This window comes from Brachyhypopomus gauderio, chromosome 15, assembly GCF_052324685.1.
Source record: "Brachyhypopomus gauderio isolate BG-103 chromosome 15, BGAUD_0.2, whole genome shotgun sequence".
In the NCBI taxonomy this organism is placed as follows: domain Eukaryota; kingdom Metazoa; phylum Chordata; class Actinopteri; order Gymnotiformes; family Hypopomidae; genus Brachyhypopomus; species Brachyhypopomus gauderio.
The window spans coordinates 14,748,664-14,767,479 of NC_135225.1; the positions used below are offsets into that span (position 1 = coordinate 14,748,664).

General features: G+C 46.0%; 1 protein-coding gene across 6 annotated transcripts in view; it reads right to left on the reverse strand.

Moving 5' to 3' along the window:
- cntln (centlein, centrosomal protein) overlaps nt 1-18,816 on the reverse strand; it is a 104,543-nt gene that overhangs the window by 50,528 nt on the left and 35,199 nt on the right. For 5 of the 6 annotated variants that reach the window (XM_076973813.1, XM_076973810.1, XM_076973811.1 and 2 more), the window contains 3 exons: nt 17,526-17,705; nt 6,616-6,696; nt 3,175-3,296 (listed from right to left, as the gene is read on the reverse strand). In XM_076973813.1, the coding sequence (XP_076829928.1) occupies nt 3,175-3,296; nt 6,616-6,696; nt 17,526-17,705 (383 nt within the window). The remainder of the gene's footprint in view (nt 1-3,174; nt 3,297-6,615; nt 6,697-17,525; nt 17,706-18,816) is intronic. The other variant, XM_076973812.1, reaches the window with a different exon arrangement.

Genomic DNA, 18,816 nt, shown 5'->3' on the forward strand with positions numbered 1-18,816 from the left:
TGCTAATGGTGCTGGGTTAGCGTGGAGCTAATGGTAAACGACACGGCGAGCTCCACAGGGCGGCTGGGGGAAGAGCTGCATGTTGATGAGCGCCCGGCTTCATCGCCAGCAGGCTCAGGAAGAGCTCACTCTCTGGGATCCCTCCCTCGACGGACCTGACTCTCCGTCTGACAACTCCGCAAGACTGAGCTCACCGGAGCCCCTCGGCCGGCAGGTGGGCAGGGACGTTCAGCCTCAAAGCTGGAAAGACTGAGCCACTAAGCCGCGATGGCGAATGAATTTATTTGCCGGGGCGAAGCGAGACGAGCGTGAGTTTGTACTGAGAAAAAAAAAACGAAAGACATTCTAAAAATCACCTAAAACAAAAGCACGCGAACAAACAGGTCATGAGTTGCGTGCCATCGCCTCGACCACCCGCCGTGCACCGGAGTCTGAGTGGAGGAACGTGGAAGGAACCCAGCATGGCGGCGGCTGGGGGTTCCGTAACGAGCCCCAAAAAGCGAATAAGGGCTGACATTTTCCCCCCTGGCTTGTTAGCACTGATTTCCACGCATTTAACAGAGCTTCTTCATTTCCTGTTGTCTTCCGGACTGACTGGCACGGTCCCTGTGGGCCTCAGACGCTGGGATCTGCTTCAGACAGCCACAAACATCTGCAAAGCTCCAGGAGCAGCAACACAGGCCAGTCAGAGCTGTACTGCACTCTGGTGCTGTGGCCGCTGCAGCAGGGCTATTTTAAAGCGTCCACTGGGAGATGACATTTACATTGATCTCAAAGGAGAAAAAAAAAGAAACTCTGGGTACCTGGGTTGGGTACCAGCCAACAGCAGCACTAACCTTTGTAAAATTTTTATCCATAAAATACGTATGTAATATTAACCTATTTATGAAAGGATGTGACAAATTGAGCACAATATATTAAAAAATCAAAGCATTTCAAATGATGAATGTTTTCGTATCAGACTAATTCTGGAACTAGTATCATCAGCACTACAGTCAGTGTGTCACAGAAAAAAAAAGAGTGAAGCTTTCACCAGGAAATGTAACTGTGTTTTCACACATTGTCTAATCAAAAGTGGGAGGTTGGAGATGATGTATTTCCTCACAACACAATCAGATGCACATACAGATGCAGAAGAGCTGGATCAATTCACACTCCTTTCACACGGGCTCATGTTGCATGGTTGTTCTCTTTAATTAACCCAGCGAGAGCAGAGCTGACAAGGTCAACACTTTAGTCCTGCGTGGATACTCTACATACACTTCCATTAGTTACATATAAAGGGCTTCAAAAGGGAGTGAGAGGGTGCAGGAAATCTTAATGACACCTCGCTGGGACGCTTTAACTCAAAAGTAGTGCAGCTCAAATTAACTCCAATCATTTACTTTCAATCTCTCACACATGTTTCTTTTACAAAATGTCCATAAAAACCAAAACAAAACATATATTTAGAGCATTTGTACTATTGCACCAAATAAGCACCTGAAGTTTGTTGGCTAGTCTAGCAGCGTCACAGATGCAGCAATGTCCTGAGCCAGGAGCCCAGTGTTGTGTCATCTGCCTAACCTGCAGTGTCCTATACCGACAACCTGGCACCACAGCGCTGGCACTGCGGGTGTCCTCAGAGAAATGTAATTGTACGTTAGCCAACACCAGTGGGGTGTTGGGGGGGGGGGGGGTGTTTGTTGTGGAATATTAGTGTTCAGAGAGGAATGTTGGTGTTTGTTGGGGAATATTAGTGTTCAGAGGGGGATGTTGGTGTTTGTTGGGGAATATTTGTGTTCAGAGGGGAATGTTGGTGTTTGTTGGGGAATATTTGTGTTCAGAGGGGAATGTTGGTGTTTGTTGTGGAATATTTGTGTTCAGAGGGGAATGTTGGTGTTTGTTGGGGAATATTTGTGTTCAGAGGGGGATGTTGGTGTTGGGGAATATTAGTGTTCAGAGGGGGATGTTGGTGTTTGTTGGGGAATATTTGTGTTCAGAGGGGAATGTTGGTGTTTGTTGGGGAATATTTGTGTTCAGAGGGGGATGTTGGTGTTGGGGAATATTAGTGTTCAGAGGGGGATGTTGGTGTTTGTTGGGGAATATTTGTGTTCAGAGGGGAATGTTGGTGTTTGTTGGGGAATATTTGTGTTCAGAGGGGAATGTTGGTGTTTGTTGGGGAATATTTGTGTTCAGAGGGGAATGTTGGTGTTTGTTGGGGAATATTAGTGTTCAGATGGGAATGCTGGTGTTTGTTGGGGAATATTAGTGTTCAGAGGGGAATGTTGGTGTTTGTTGGGGAATATTTGTGTTCAGAGGGGAATGTTGGTGTTTGTTGGGGAATATTAGTGTTCAGAGGGGAATGCTGGTGTTTGTTGGGGAATATTAGTGTTCAGAGGGGAATGTTGGTGTTTGTTGGGGAGTATTAGTGTTCAGAGGGGAATGTTGGTGTTTGTTGGGGAATATTAGTGTTCAGAGGGGAATGTTGGTGTTTGTTGGGGAGTATTAGTGTTCAGAGGGGAATGTTGGTGTTTGTTGGGGAATATTAGTGTTCAGAGGGGAATGTTGGTGTTTGTTGTGGAATATTAGTGTTCAGAGGGGAATGTTGGTGTTTGTTGGGGAATATTAGTGTTCAGAGGGGAATGTTGGTGTTTGTTGGGGAATATTAGTGTTCAGATGGGAATGTTGGTGTTTGTTGGGGAATATTAGTGTTCAGAGTGGAATGTTGGTGTTTGTTGGGGAATATTTGTGTTCAGAGGAAAATGTTGGTGTTTGTTGGGGAATATTAGTGTTCAGAGGAAAATGTTGGTGTTTGTTGAGGAATTTTGATTTTTTGGATGGAAATGGTGTTTGTAGAACATGAGGATTTGGAGGGAAAGCGTAGTGTTCATGGAGGAATGTTCAGAGAGAAGTTCTGGGGTTTGATGGGAAACATTAGTGTTCAGAGGGGGGTGTTGGCGTTTGTTGGGAAGGCTAGTGACAGGAGTGAAACATTAGTGTTCAGAGGGGGGTGTTGGCGTTTGTTGGGAAGGCTAGTGACAGGAGTGAAACATTAGTGTTGAGAGGGGAATGTTGGTGTTTGTTGGGGAAGGCTAGTGACAGGAGTAAAACAGTGTTCAGAGGGGGGTGTTGGTGTTTGTTGGGAAGGCTAGTGACAGGAGTGTAACATTAGTGTTAATGATGGTCACTCACATGCCCTGTAGGTCCTCCACCTGTCTAAGCTGCTCTTTCATTGCCTTGTAGTTGGTCTGGATCAGACGCAGGCGGTCATGGCGTTGGGCATGTGCTCTCCTCAGCTCCTCATTCTCTTCTGTCTGCAACACACGCATGCACATGAGAACATCCACAAACAATGCTTTAAAAAAATCTTTGTCTTGTGTATTAATTTAAATAGCTCTGTGAATGGATACATGTTAAAAATTGATAAAAGCATGATAAAAGTTTAAATTAAAAGTAAAAAATCCCATGATTGTTTTATGACTAAACTGGCTGTTATAATAGAAACCACTTTTCATACATCTATTCATTAAACCCAGGGGTGGAGACCATGTGACCCATGGGTCCTTTATAACCCTCCACTCAACCGCAAAGGGCCCATCAGATGTTTTCTAGATTTTTATTGGCAATGTGATTTGGCTTTATGAAACAGTAATTGGTTGTTATGCAAATAAAACGAGCTCTATCCAATCGGCTGCAAGGACTGCGATTGCAGTATCATCCAATAGCTGCATCTCTGGCATCAAGAAAATCAATTTTGCTTAGCGAAGTAAAGTCGATGACGAGTGTGGTGCCTCTCAAGAAAAACGTATTTCTTTCTCGTTGAAGTGAAAGGAAAGCGGGAATGCTGAATGTGTGGGGCGGAGAAGCAGCACCGCGACCACCAAACCTGCACGTGCTGCCACATACAAGGAACGGAGCGATCAGAGAAGGTGAAGGAGTTGGAGCAGCACCAGGCTACACAGTGAGCGCCTCTCCAGCGCCCCCGTGTGGACCCGGACAGAATGACGGGGGAGAGTTGATGAGGAAGCCGTCTGCACAAGGCTGTATTCTGGACATGAATACGTGAGCCTCTCCCTGCTGCTGTTCACGGCCGTGCTCCAGAAAAGCCAATGTTGTTCCAGAGTGTTAACTTTGGTCGTCGGACCGTGTCGGACTACACTGGAAACACATTAGGCAAATCTTACTTTTTACACTATGTTACGTTATATATTCAAATGTTCCTATTAATTCCTATTAGTGGGGAACTTTTTTCCCTGCTTTTTGCTGGCCAGGAGGTCCTCGGGAAGACCGCGGTCTTACATCGCTGGGAAGCCGTTCATCTCTTTTAAAAACAAAATGCTCATTCGTGCTCGTCTTTCTTTTGCTCTCGCTTTCTCTTAGAGCAAGACACTGATCAGCGTTTCCACGCCAACCTGGCACCTGAGACATAATTACAGCCTGACATTTCCCTGGCCGGCCAACAGGGAGAAGCTGACTCCTTCATTCCAGTTAAAGCCCCTCAACAGGGGGCAACTCCCGGAGCAGGGAGGGGGCGGCCAGGCGATCGGGGTGGGGGGTGGGGGTCCAGCTTGGGAGAGGGGTCGTCTCCCAATCGCCTGCAAGTACCGCTCTAAGTCTGGCAGTTATTTGAAGAAGAAGAAGAAAAAAACGGGGGGGGGAAAAAAGATCCCCACTAAAGATTACATGGGACTTTTCGGGGTTGAACATATAGATTTTCCTGACAAGAAGCTCCCCTATTATTCTGACCTTAGCGAGGCCGAGAGCTAGCGCAGCCAGTCAGCCCTGCTTTCTGCTTGAGCGGCCAGAGCGGAGTGAGGAGAGGGGAGGGCAGGGAGGGGAGGGCAGGGAGGGGAGGGGAGGGGGCAGGAGCAGCAGCCCACCGAGCTGGAGAGAGGCTTGTTTACGGCCGCCATCACACGCCAGGCCTGCCAGTCGGGAAAAGCAGAGCCCTGAACCCTGTTATTAATAACAAGGACAAAGAGAACAAGCCGTTCTCGACCCCTCCGCCTGTGTGACATGTATGGATTTACTGCTCAGATATTCACAAGAGGACACCCAGGCAGATCCTTCAGAGAAAAAAACGGCAAAGAAAAGTAGAGAAAAGAGGAGAAGGGGGAGAGTGAGAGGAGAAGTGAGGAGTCCTAATGAACAGCAGCGTGCTGAAGTGTTTCACATCGGAGTGACAGAGCGTTAGCCACATCATCCCATACGAGGGGTCCTCAGAGTGGACAGAGCAGTGCACGCAAGGCCCCGCGATCAATACACTCACACACACACACAGCCTCACAGAAAAGCACACTCGCATGCACACACACTCACACACATACAAATGCACACTCGCATGCACACACACCTACACTCACACATGCACACACCCGCATGCATGCAGCCACACATTCACATACTCACATACACACACTTAATGGGTGGCTGGATGCTCAGCCAGTGTGCTGCTCTGGACCCCTCTCTCTGGACCCCTCTACTCTGGACCCCTCTACTCTGGACCCCTCTACTCTGGACCTCTCTACTCTGGACCCCTCTACTCTGGACCCCTGATGCTCCGAGCCTCACGCACAGGGACACGAGGCAGAATGCGAGATGTAATGGCAACTGGCATGTTGTCTGTGATTAAGTGTTTCTACATTTTATTTTAGGTTTTATCTGCACTAAATGAACCACCATGGGTCTGGACAAGCAATGTCAGAAAATATCTCTGCTCTGGAACATGATTAACAAGACACTGGTTCTCAGAAGCTTTTCTTTACCCACAACAATGAATGAATGAATGAATAAATGAAATGTTTTCATAAACTGTTCTGCCTTGCTTTATTAGCATATTTGAGGCATTTTCAACCATCCCAGAGTTAAAGCTATCTAGTACAAGGAGAAACAAGGTCAAAGAGCAAAACAGAGAGAGCTGGAGAGACGTTTGTGTGTGTGTGTGTTTATGTGAAGGTCAGCAGAGAGATGGAAATGATTCGTTTAGTAGAGACTAGGGGTCCTGCAGCAGTCTTGCGCCAGAGTAGCTTCTCTCCTGCTGTTTCATTGCCTTCACAGACGGTGAACAAGTGTGTGTGTGTTCAGAGGAAGAGTAGAAGGTCAGGTGGAAGACAGCAGTCAGAGGAGGGCAGCTGCAGTTTGTGTGTGTGTGTGTTGAATGAGTCTCCGGTGTGTCACTGGATCTCCTGTAACTGCTGTGGATAACTCTACCATCAACCCATCATCTCAGCAGCATAAAATGCTGTAACTTCTCTTCCTCGCACACGTACGCCCACACACACACACACACACACACACACACACACACACACACACACACACACACACACACACACACACACACACACACACACACGTACGCCCACACACACACACACACACACACACACACACACACACACACACACACACACACCCCTTTACAGGTCTAATAAGGCCATATTCTTGAGGGCTGGATTCACAGTTCGGGTGATGCTCTTTGTTCTGTGGCTAAAATGTGCAGGAAGGAGAGGTGGTAATGAGGCCGTGCAGGCGGGCTGGCTCTGTGCAGTGGCTCAAAGTCTGGGACATTCACACCTGAAGACCCACACCACCACAGTGAGGGAGGGAGGGAGAGATTTAGTGTTTTATCACCTTGAGAGCCAGTAACTCCTCCAGCTGCTGGATCCTCCTCTCAGCACCTCCTTTACTGACTGGAGAGAGGGATCTGGAGTCCTGAAAAGAGAGGGAGAAAGTGGAAGAGAGAGAGAGAGAGACAGAAGACCAGGTGCATCGTTATTAAACTGTATATCAACGACCCAGACAGAAAAGGCTACACTCGACCAACACTTAACATGAACATGAACTACACATGCTACATTACACACCCCCCAACTCCCCATCACACACACACACACACACACACACACACACTAAACAAACAAGGGCACGTGCAGGCCAGTGAGAGGGAGTGTCTCTCTGAAGGGTGCCACGTGTGAAGCCTAATGAGTGTGTTCATTTCCATCTGCATTGTTTCTTTGACAATAATGATGTCCCATTAGGGGAGAGTAAAGTGTTATGGAGGGAGAAATGCACCCAGCCTCATTACCAAAAGGTGGGGAGGAAGAAGAGTTTAATTGCTCTATCAGGGCCCAGAGTTACACTCCACAGGACAGCAGGAGAGGAAGGCAAACGTGTGTGGACCCCCTTTACATAGTGGCTAGGCAGAGGACGGAAAGGTGTGCGCGCAGGGGGACTGATCGTTTGTTGGGTAGTTGTGGCCTGAGTAAACAACGTGATCTTTCCTTCACTAACTCGTACATGAAGCTCAGAGTTTTTTCACATTGGATCACAAAGCTTAGAAAATGTCTAATTATAACCCAGTTCAAATGTGCACTGTTGTTAAACTCCAGTACCCAGTACCTCGCTCGAACACACAGCGTTGCTCAACTCTCATTTGCTAGAGTCGGAAATCAATCACACCAAAGATCAAGTACCATTTCCATTCACCTGTAAACACATTGAACCCCAATTTCTTTTATTGTAAAGAATATATTTTGGGTATTAATAAATCTTATCTGTATCAAAAGTTGTCTGGCATAAAATATCTAAACATATATCTAAAATTTGTTGTTGAGAGTATCTACAGAACGAAAGGACTTCTGTCTGCATTGAGGAAAGTGTTTAGCCTCCCAAAAAGCTGATAATTTCAAACTGGCCTTAAGATGACTGGTCTACCATTAGAGTGATGACAAACTGGCCTTAAGATGACTGGTCTACCATTAGAGTGATGACAAACTGGCCTTAAGATGACTGGTCTACCATTAGAGTGATGACAAACTGGCCTTAAGATGACTGGTCTACCATTAGAGTGATGACAAAGTGGCCTTAAGACAACTGGTCTACAATTAGAGTGATGACAAACTGGCCTTATGATGACTGGTCTACCATTAGAGTGATGACAAACTGGCCTTAAGATGACTGGTCTACAATTAGAAAGTTGACAAACTGGCCTTAAGATGACTGGTCTATCATTAGAGTGATGACTAATTGTAGACCAGTCGTCTTGAGGCCAGTTTGAGTGATGACAAAGTGACCTTAAGATGACTGGTCTACAATTAGATCAAATCAAATCAAATCAAATATATTTGTATAGTGCTTTTCACAACACATTTACATTTACATTACATTTACATTTATGGCATTTAGCAGACGCTCTTATCCAGAGCGACTTACAAAAGTGCTATGTAGTTGCTTGGAATCTCCAAGGTAGAATAGATAGTCCTGAACACAAGGTACTCTAAGCTGGAAAAACCACTAGACGAAAGTCAAATGATACCTAACAATTATACCTGAATATACACATCCCCTGAGGAAAGAGACAGTAAACAATTCCTATAACCCAATTATGCACAATACCTGAGGAAAGAGACGATAAAGTACAATAGACAAAGCATAATTATGCAAAGTGCACTTGAAAGAGGTGGGTCTTCAGTCGGCGTCTGAAGACAGCAAGTGACTCCGATGTTCGGACACACAAGGGAAGTTCATTCCACCACCTTGGAGCCAGGACAGAGAAAAGTCTGGATGCTTGTCTCCCATGTGTCCTGGATGATGGAGGGTCAAGACGAGACATACTTGAGGCGCGGAGGGCTCTAGGTATGCATCTGGGTTTTACCATGGCCATCAAGTAAGGAGGAGCTGGACCATTCTTTGCTTTGTAGGCCAGCACCAGGGTTTTATATTTGATGCGGGCAGCTACCGGAAGCCAGTGGAGGGAGGACAGCAAGGGAGTGACATGGCTGAACTTGGGAAGGTTGAAGACCAACCGAGCTGCAGCGTTCTGGATCAGTTGCAGGGGTTTGATGGCATGCATAGGAAGACCAGCCAGTAGGGAGTTGCAGTAGTCCAGTCTTGAGATAACAAGGGACTGGACAAGGACCTGAGTGGCCTCCCTAGAGAGAAATGGCCGAATCCTCCGAATGTTGTGAAGGGCGAATCTGCATGATCGTGTTGTGTTAGCAACGTGGGCCGTGAAGGAGAGCTGATTGTCGACAACTACACCAAGGCTACGCGCTTCCATGGATGGAGTGATCACGGTGTTCTCGAATGAGATAGAAAGATCACGATGAGGACTGACTCTTGCAGGGATGTACAGCATCTCTGTCTTGCTTGGGTTAAGCTTTAGGTGGTGAGCTGCCATCCAAGAGGCAATGTCTTTCAGACATGCAGAGATTCGAGCTGAAACCTGTGTGTCAGAAGGTGGGAAGGAAAAGAAGAGCTGGGTGTCATCCGCATAACAGTGATAACACATGTTGTCACAAAGCACTTTACAGGATTTACAAGGTTAACAATACTATAAGTGCAAAACAAACTGGCCTTAAGACGACTGGTCTACCATTAGAGTGATGACAAACTGGCCTTAAGATGACTGGTCTACCATTAGAGTGATGACAAACTGGCCTTAAGATGACTGGTCTACCATTAGAGTGATGACAAACTGGCCTTAAGACGACTGGTCTACCATTAGAGTGATGACAAACTGGCCTTAAGACGACTGGTCTACCATTAGAGTGATGACAAACTGGCCTTAAGACGACTGGTCTACCATTAGAGTGATGACAAACTGGCCTTAAGATGACTGGTCTACCATTAGAGTGATGACAAACTGGCCTTAAGATGACTGGTCTACCATTAGAGTGATGACAAAGTGGCCTTAAGACGACTGGTGTACAATTAGAGTGATGACAAACTGGCCTTAAGATGACTGGTCTATCATTAGAGTGATGAAAAACTGGCCTTAAGATGACTGGTCTACAATTAGAAAGTTGACAAACTGGCCTTAAGATGACAGGTCTACCATTAGAGTGATGACTACTTGTAGACCAGTCGCTTTGAGGCCAGTTTGAGTGATGACAAAGTGACCTTAAGATGACTGGTCTACAATTAGATTGTTGACAAACTGGCCTTAAGACGACTGGTCTACCATTAGAGTGATGACAAACTGGCCTTAAGATGACTGGTCTACCATTAGAGTGATGACAAACTGGCCTTAAGATGACTGGCCTTCAATTACAGTGATGACAAACTGGCCTTAAGATGCATTTTTAAGTAAAATAAAATAAGGAAAATAAGGAAAAATATCTGGAGTTAGTTAGTTTTATGGGCTACCGAAAGAAGAAGAAGAAGATTAATATCTACACTCACATCGGCCACTTTAATAGGTACACCTGCCCAATTGCTCATTAACGCAAATGTCAAATCAGCCAATCACATGGAAGCAACTCAATGCATTTAGGCATGTAGACATGGCCAAGATGATCTGCTGCAGTTCAAACCGAGCATCAGGATGGGGAAGAAAGGTGATTTAAGTGACTTTGAACGTAGCATGGTTGTTGGTGCCAGGTGGGCTGGTCTGTGTAATTCAGAAACTGCTGATCTACTGGGATTTTCACACACAACCATCTCTACGGTTTATAGAGTATGGTCCAAAAAAAGAGAAAATATCCAGCGAGCGGCAGTTCTGTGGGCACAAATATCTTGTTGATGACAGAGGTCAGAGGAGAATGGCCAGACTGGTTTGAGCTAATAGAACGGCAACAGTAACTCAAATAACCAGTTGTTAAAATCGAGGCATGCAGAAGAGCATCTCTGAATGCACAACACGTTGAACCTCGAGTCAGATGGGCTACCACAGCAGAAGACCACACCGGGTGTCACTGCTGTCAGCTAAGAACAATAAACTGAGGCTACAATTTGCACAGGTCACCAAAATTGGACAATAGAAGACTGGACTGGTCTGATGAGGCTCGATTTCTGCTGCGACATTCAGATGGTAGGGTCTGAATTTGGCATCAAAAAAATTAAAGCATGGATCCATCCTGTCTTGTATCAACGGTTCAGGCTGGTGGTGATGGTGCAGTGGTGTGGGCGATATTTTCCTGGCACACACAGGGGCCCATTAGTACCAATTGAGCATCGTGTCAACGCCATAGCCTACCTGAGTATTGTTGCTGGCCATGTCCATCCCTTTATGACCACAGTGTACCCATCTTCTGATGGCTACCTCCAGCAGGATAACGTGCCATATCATAAAGCGCAAATCATCTCAGACTGGTTTCACGACAATGAGTTCACTGTACTCAAATGGGCTCCACAGTCACCAGACCTCAATCCAATAGAGTACCTTTGGGATGTTGTGGAAAGGGAGATTCACGTCATGGATGTGCAGCCCACAAATCTGCAGCAATTGTGTGATGCCATCATGTCAATATGGACCAGACTCTCTGAGGAATGTTTCCAGTACCTTGTTGAATCTATGACACGAAGGATTAAGGCGGTTCTGAAGGCAAAAGGATGTCCAACCCAGTACTAGCAAGTGGCCGGTGAGTGTATTATGTATTGTATAATTAAATCATATGTAGTCAATATTAAGTATACAATAATCGGAGTCCAACTACACTGGAACCTACAGAAGAAAATTATGATGAAACCTCTCTCCTCCACTGCTCTATAAGAGTTAGAAGTAAAATCCTCAAGTCACCCAAATATAACCCAAGCAAAAAGGATCTTACGCCAATGTTATTATTAAAAGAAAATGTGACAATTCTGCTAAAATAGGGGTGCAAATCTCTGATTGCTTTCAGAACGTGCTACAACACCGCAACAGTAATGAGTTTGGTTTTCTCACCATGGTGACGAAGCTGTGGGCCCAGGGTAAACCTAAAGCTGACAAATTCAGCATGAACAATATTTCGGTTCAGGTGAAAGTAGCATTTGGCATTAGGGTGTTAGCTAACGGTTAAAACTGAGAGTTGTACAATTAAGCACATTTTTTTGGTATTAGGATGTTGGTTTTATTAGGCTTAATTTGAATAAATAAAGAATAAACTTACACTCAGAAGATATCTAACACTATCAATAACAATAAACTTGTAAAACTAGCTAGAGTAGTGTGTTTAGTAGTATAAATATGTAAAACCTTTATTTTTAATTCCATTTAACATGAACTATCTAAAATTCTCCTCCTTTTAGTCTACTGAAAATCTGTAGCTACTGTATTCTGTGGAAATATAATGCTGACATTCAGTAATGGCAGAAAATCAAGTGTAGCATACAGTGGACTCAGACAGAGCTACGAACTTGGCAGTTCTCAGGAACAATTTCCCAGTAATCCTTACCCTGCGACAAGACCGATTCCAAATGATGTCAAGGCCGAGACAAGACAGAGACCATAAATGAAAGGGTCTCGAGACCAATCTCACGTACTACATCACCAGTAAAGGCTGTGGACACTGCTACAGCTGATGTATTGTAATGTGGGGGAAAGTGAAATCATGTATCCAGGAAAGCCTTTCATCACTGCTCCAGTGACCTTATAAGGCTTATTACTTGAGAATGATTATTAATACATCATTCTGAGGACTGGCACTCACTCTAGCGACCAGCTGCACGGATCTGAACAAATGGTTTTTCTGGAAATCAGCTGATCAGGAAATACAAATAAAAAAAGTAAAAAGAACTGAAAACATTGACTTCAAAGTGACATTCCCTCTTATTCTTTTGGGATGTTAATATTAGTGTGCATTACTAACATTACTGTTGCAGCTGTAACATTTACATTTCAAGAAACACAACAAAAACTAAATAGCTTGTTGGCAAATCAATTGGCTGATACAGCATCTGACAAAACACAAGGTCTGCCCCAGAGGAAGTGTCTGCCTCAGAGAAAGGGTCTGCCTCAGAGAAAGTGTCTGCCTCAGAGAAAGTGTCTGCCTCAGAGGAAGAGCAGGTGTTGCTGCTAACCCGCCTGCACTCTCAGTGCCACGGTCACAGCACCCAGCCCTGCAGTGAGGAGCTGAGAGGAGGCACAGAGTCAGGGACAGAACAGAGAGAGACGTGGGGGGCTAGACAGGGAGGTGCAGGGACAGAACAGAGAGAGATGTGGGGGGTTAGACAGGGAGGTGCAGGGACAGAACAGAGAGAGATGTGGGGGGCTAGACAGGGAGGCGCAGGGACAGAACAGAGAGAGACGTGGGGGGCTAGACAGGGAGGCGCAGGGACAGAACAGAGAGAGACGTGTGGGGCTAGACAGGGAGGTGCAGGGACAGAACAGAGAGAGACGTGGGGGGCTAGACAGGGAGGCGCAGGGACAGAACAGAGAGAGATGTGGGGGGCTAGACAGGGAGGTGCAGGGACAGAACAGAGAGAGATGTGGGGGGCTAGACAGGGAGGTGCAGGGACAGAACAGAGAGAGATGTGGGGGGCTAGACAGGGAGGCGCAGGGACAGAACAGAGAGAGATGTGGGGGGCTAGCCAGGGAGGCGCAGGGACAGAACAGAGAGAAACGTGGGGGGCTAGACAGGGAGGTGCAGGGACAGAACAGAGAGAGATGTGGGGGGCTAGACAGGGAGGCGCAGGGACAGAACAGAGAGAAACGTGGGGGGCTAGACAGGGAGGTGCAGGGACAGAACAGAGAGAGACGTGGGGGGCTAGACAGGGAGGTGCAGGGACAGAACAGAGAGAGATGTGGGGGGCTAGACAGGGAGGCGCAGGGACAGAACAGAGAGAAACGTGGGGGGCTAGACAGGGAGGTGCAGGGACAGAACAGAGAGAGACGTGGGGGGCTAGACAGGGAGGTGCATTGGACAGGCCCGCACACATGGGCTGGGAGTCTGCAGCAAACCTCTGCTTCCTTCAGCTCCCAGAATGCCAAGCAGCTGGTGAGTGGCCCATCCCACACACACACACACACACACACACACACACACACACACACACACACACACACACACACAGGGCCATACACAGTCTCTCCAGGACACAGGCGAGGACATCCACACCCACAAGCACCCGGGGGTTATACAGCGATCAGTATTTGAGTTCGTGGTGTCATGCACACAGAGGTGTCGTGGTCTGACCCTCTCGTGGTCTGAGAGAGGGGACCGTGCAGCTCCAAACACAAGCAGCAGTCACCACTGGGAAACAAGCAAGCAGCTCACAATGGAGAACCAAGACACTCCACGTCCTTCCTCAGGGCTGGGAGAAACGTTTGGAGCTTGTCTAATAAAACTTGATCAAATATATGCAAATCATAATCACATATGCTGCACTGCCACATGCTAAGAAAAGCACACTGAATGTATTACTTTATCATTATTATTATTATGTATTAATTATTATGAACACTGTCAATAATGAAGTGAATGTGTGGGAAAACGAGGCTGAGCTGAGCAGGGCTACGTTAACCCACATTCCTACTAGTATTTCTGTGTGATGTTCAATGCATTATGTACCTGGACATTCAATCATTGTGCAGTGACATTTTAGTTGATTTGGCACTGCGGTCCAGCATTAAAAACCAAGCGACCATGCAGTCGATGCTACATCTACTAATGGACGAACATTACAGGCCTAACAAACCATGTTATACACACTTTCTCCACTTAAAGATGACCGTAAGTAATCCTGCAAGTTGCTTCTTGGTCAGCAGTGTGGTGTGTTACATTACTGGTTGATTCAGAACATGCAGATGTTCTTATGACTAGTCTGTTACTCTGGTATCTCAGATGCTAAAGAAAAATCTCAAATATAACCAAAACACTGTTTGGTAAATTGTTAATAAGACAGAATACACTGGTCAACACAGCGCCGGCAAACAACAAGGAAGAAACATTAGAAAGATTTCTTTCCCCCCATGAAAAACCACTGAACAGCATACAGGCCTAGATGTGTCAAACACCAGCACCGCGCGAAGCGTGTCGGCTTGACCTCAGAGGGGTTGCCAAGTGATGCAACCCAGCAGAAGGCCCGAAGGCCGGAGTAACGGCTCCTTTAAAAGCACAAACGAAGAAAGTCTGCAGAGTTCTGCGACAAAGTGCTGCGGACGGAGAAGACGAAGATTAACCGACACCAGAGTGATGAAATGTAGAAAGCACAGAGAAAAACAAGCAGCAGCTCGGGCTCCACCGCACACACGGTCTCATCTGTAAAACATGACGGCGCGAGTGTGCGCGAGTGGAACCCACCCAGATCCTCCAAACCCACAGATCTATAATAGAGAAGGGACTCGCTAATGATGCCACAATCATGAAGCTACAACACGGCCCTGTCGGGATGTCCGCTTATTTTAAATATTCCATAGCAGCCGTGATTTTCCACATCACTGACTGGCAGTGGCTTAAAACGTCAATCATCCAGGCATCAAGCACCCTGTTTAGATTTTAGCTTGAAAACTTTTCAAAATTTCTGAATTTTGCAAAAAAAAAAAAAAAAAAAAAAACAACACATTTTGAAGTTCTTGCTGTAATCATTAGGTTAATGTCACATAAACTAGGATATAATTCCTAGTTTTCAACTTCACTAGCTAGATAGTGAACTGAACTACTAAAGATTATCATCAGATTATCTTTGCTACACAGACAGAAATTTATGATGATAATCAAAATAATTTGATTAGGTGCAGAATAATCATAAATACACAATGTCCACCACATAGCTTGATGCAAATGTATGAAAAGTAGCAGACGTTCAACTGTATTTACGAACATAGACCATTACACTGTGATCATTATCATAAAAAAATTTATCCATACATCAACTAGGGGAACTCCATGGGGGTCTCCAAACAGCATAGGCCCAAGGTGGGTTTAGCATAGAGCTGACAGATGGTCACAGAAGAGGTGAAGTGTGGCACTGGATCTGTGAACGTTGCTTTTTATTCCAAATGTCATAGGAATCCATTAGGACCCAAGATCCACTGAAAACACGACCTAAGCCAACTGAGAACATGTGGGGCGCTGTAGATGTTCACAAGTGAAGACCTGACAATTGGGAAATACGCACATGTCCCGTTAAACACATTTTACCTCATCCAGCAGTAGTAACAGTTACTTTGGCGAAGTTTTGTGGTATGAGAGGAGGTGATCTCTAAATGGTCACCTTGATGCCTGAGAACGATTTGTAGACCTTTCTGAAAGGGTAAATTTGCCCCATCTTTGTGATTATTAGCTTGACCACACCTTGAGACAGACACAGTCCACAGCCTCACTTATAAAACAACAGACACTGTCCACAGCCTCACTTATAAAACAACAGACACTGTCCACAGCCTCACTTATAAAACAACATACACAGTTCACAGCCTCACTTATAAAACAACACTGTCCACTGCCTCATTTATCACTTAGCCTTAACAACGGCCCTCCAGTCACTCCAGATCACTATAAATACCCTCTAATCAAACACAACTTCTTAATTCATTATTTTATCTTTATTCTTGACCCTCATCCCAGTCACTGAATTTATTTCAAATCCATTGAGCCCTTGTCATGCGATTAGTGACAGGCTGCAGTGAAGATCACGCGCATCTGCAGTGAAGATCACACGCATCTGCAGTGAAGATCACGCGCATCTGCAGTGAAGATCACGCGCATCTGCAGTGAAGATCACTCGCATCTGCAGTGAAGATCACACGCATCTGCAGTGAAGATCACTCACATCTGCAGTGAAGACCACTCACATCTGCAGTGAAGACCACTCGCATCTGCAGTGAAGACCACGCGCATCTGCAGTGAAGACCAAGCGCATCTGCAGTGAAGATCACTCGCATCTGCAGTGAAGATCACGCGCATCTGCAGTGAAGATCACGCGCATCTGCAGTGAAGATCACGCGCATCTGCAGTGAAGATCACGCGCATCTGCAGTGAAGATCACTCGCATCTGCAGTGAAGATCACACGCATCTGCAGTGAAGATCACACGCATCTGCAGTGAAGACCACTCACATCTGCAGTGAAGACCACTCACATCTGCAGTGAAGACCACTCACATCTGCAGTGAAGACCAAGCGCATCTGCAGTGAAGATCACTCACATCTGCAGTGAAGATCACACACATCTGCAGTGAAGATCACACACATCTGCAGTGAAGATCACTCATATCCGAGTCAAGATAACTCACATCTGCAGTGAAGATCACTGACATGTGCGGTGAAGTCTGTTCTGGACAAGACTACTATAATGGGGGCGAGCCTGAATTCCACTCCAGGCTTCAGTGATTTGCTTTAAGATGATATGTCTGGAAAAAAAGGACTTTGTTTCGACCCCAGAGATCAGAAGTTTCCGAGCGCCTGGGGCCTAGACATGCATGAGACCCAGCGCAGCGTCACCTGACTGCAGCGGGGGGTGGACAAGCCACACCAAACGACATCACATGATACGCCTTCCTCAGAATGAAAGGAAAAGAAATAATCTGGTATTAGATGTCCTGTGGAGTGTCTTGCTCTTGTTCTCGTTCTCTCTCTCTCTCTCTCTCTCTCTCTCTCTCTCTCTCTCTCTCACACACACACACACACACACACACACACACCTGCCCTTGACACGTCCACACAGAGACACGTCCTTTCTCACACATGCTCACTTTCACAGACAAACACACACCCCCCACACATGCACACACACCCAGAGAGGCCCACAGCAGGCCGTGTGCTAAGCTGAATCAGGTGTGTGGACGTGGTTCTGCAGATCAGGAGGAGGCCTGCTGAGAGTTGTCTGTGGCACGCTGTACCTGCTGGGAGTGCCGTGCACCTCCAGGGCCCTGGGTGGTTGAGGAGGAGAGGGGCTGTGCTCCAGACTCACGGCCCACTGCAGCGTCCTCCGTCTGGGGTACAGAGACCGGTGACGGGGCCTGCTGGGCCGGACCACCACCACACTGCTGTTCTGCAGCACCTGCTGGTCGGGGCACCTGCTGGTACACACACACACACACACACACACACACACACACACACACACACACACACACACACACACACACAACTTTTATCTAAATCTAATATAATAACACAATGCACAATATAGAATGTTTATTTATGTATCAGAATGCTGATACAAATTAGCACCTTTTTTTGCCAAAACCAATTTTAATAACCAAAGCTATTATTCTGTAAGAATTCTTACAGAAGCCAAAAAATGTAAAATGATGAGAAAAAAAAACCCAAAAACATTAAATCTGGTATGAAAACTATTCCAAACACAGGCTGCACTTTACTGAAGAAAATGGCAACTCTAACAATGACAGGTTATAAAACATTAGCTATATCTTGTAAATAAATGCCAATATTCATGAAGAATAACTCTTGCTTATTGGTTCACGATAGTTTATTATGTGTATAAGTGTTACTAAGAAAAAGAACCATCTCTTATTATTAGCACTGTATAACTGTAGTAATATACAAATTAGGCTTTTAATAAACAGAAGGCATAATATGTTGAATAGGTGAAAATTACTGGATATAATTCTAATACCAAGCTGACAGCGATGCATAAAAAATTGTTCACATCGACAAATAATAGTTGCCAATGTATTGTGTACCTCTAATGTTTCTAAAGAGACATAAATTAGCCACAAATCGCATTTCAAGTCATTTAAACCACACACACCTGCTGACACACACACAAAGACACAGATGTATAACACTCCACCCTGAGGAATGGGGACAGCTGTGTGTGTGCACGTGCGCGCGTGTGTGTTTGTGTGTGTGCGCATGCACGTACGCAGCCATTCAATTAAGACATCCTGCACACACACACACTCCAGAGACACGAGGCACATGGCTTCACCTCAGTGTGTGTGTAAAAAGGCAGAAGAAAGAAAACACAGAAGTGTCTCCGTGTCTCCAGACACACATCAGGATGGCGCTCTTCACCTGCCATTCTGAGCAGGACACACCACTACACCGACAACCCGAGCAGCACCATGAAGCACCTCCTCTCTGTGCAAACACCTCCTGCTCCACACGTAACTCACTCCTGCAGGACGCACCTGTAGGTCCGCACCACCGCACAGGAACCGGTGA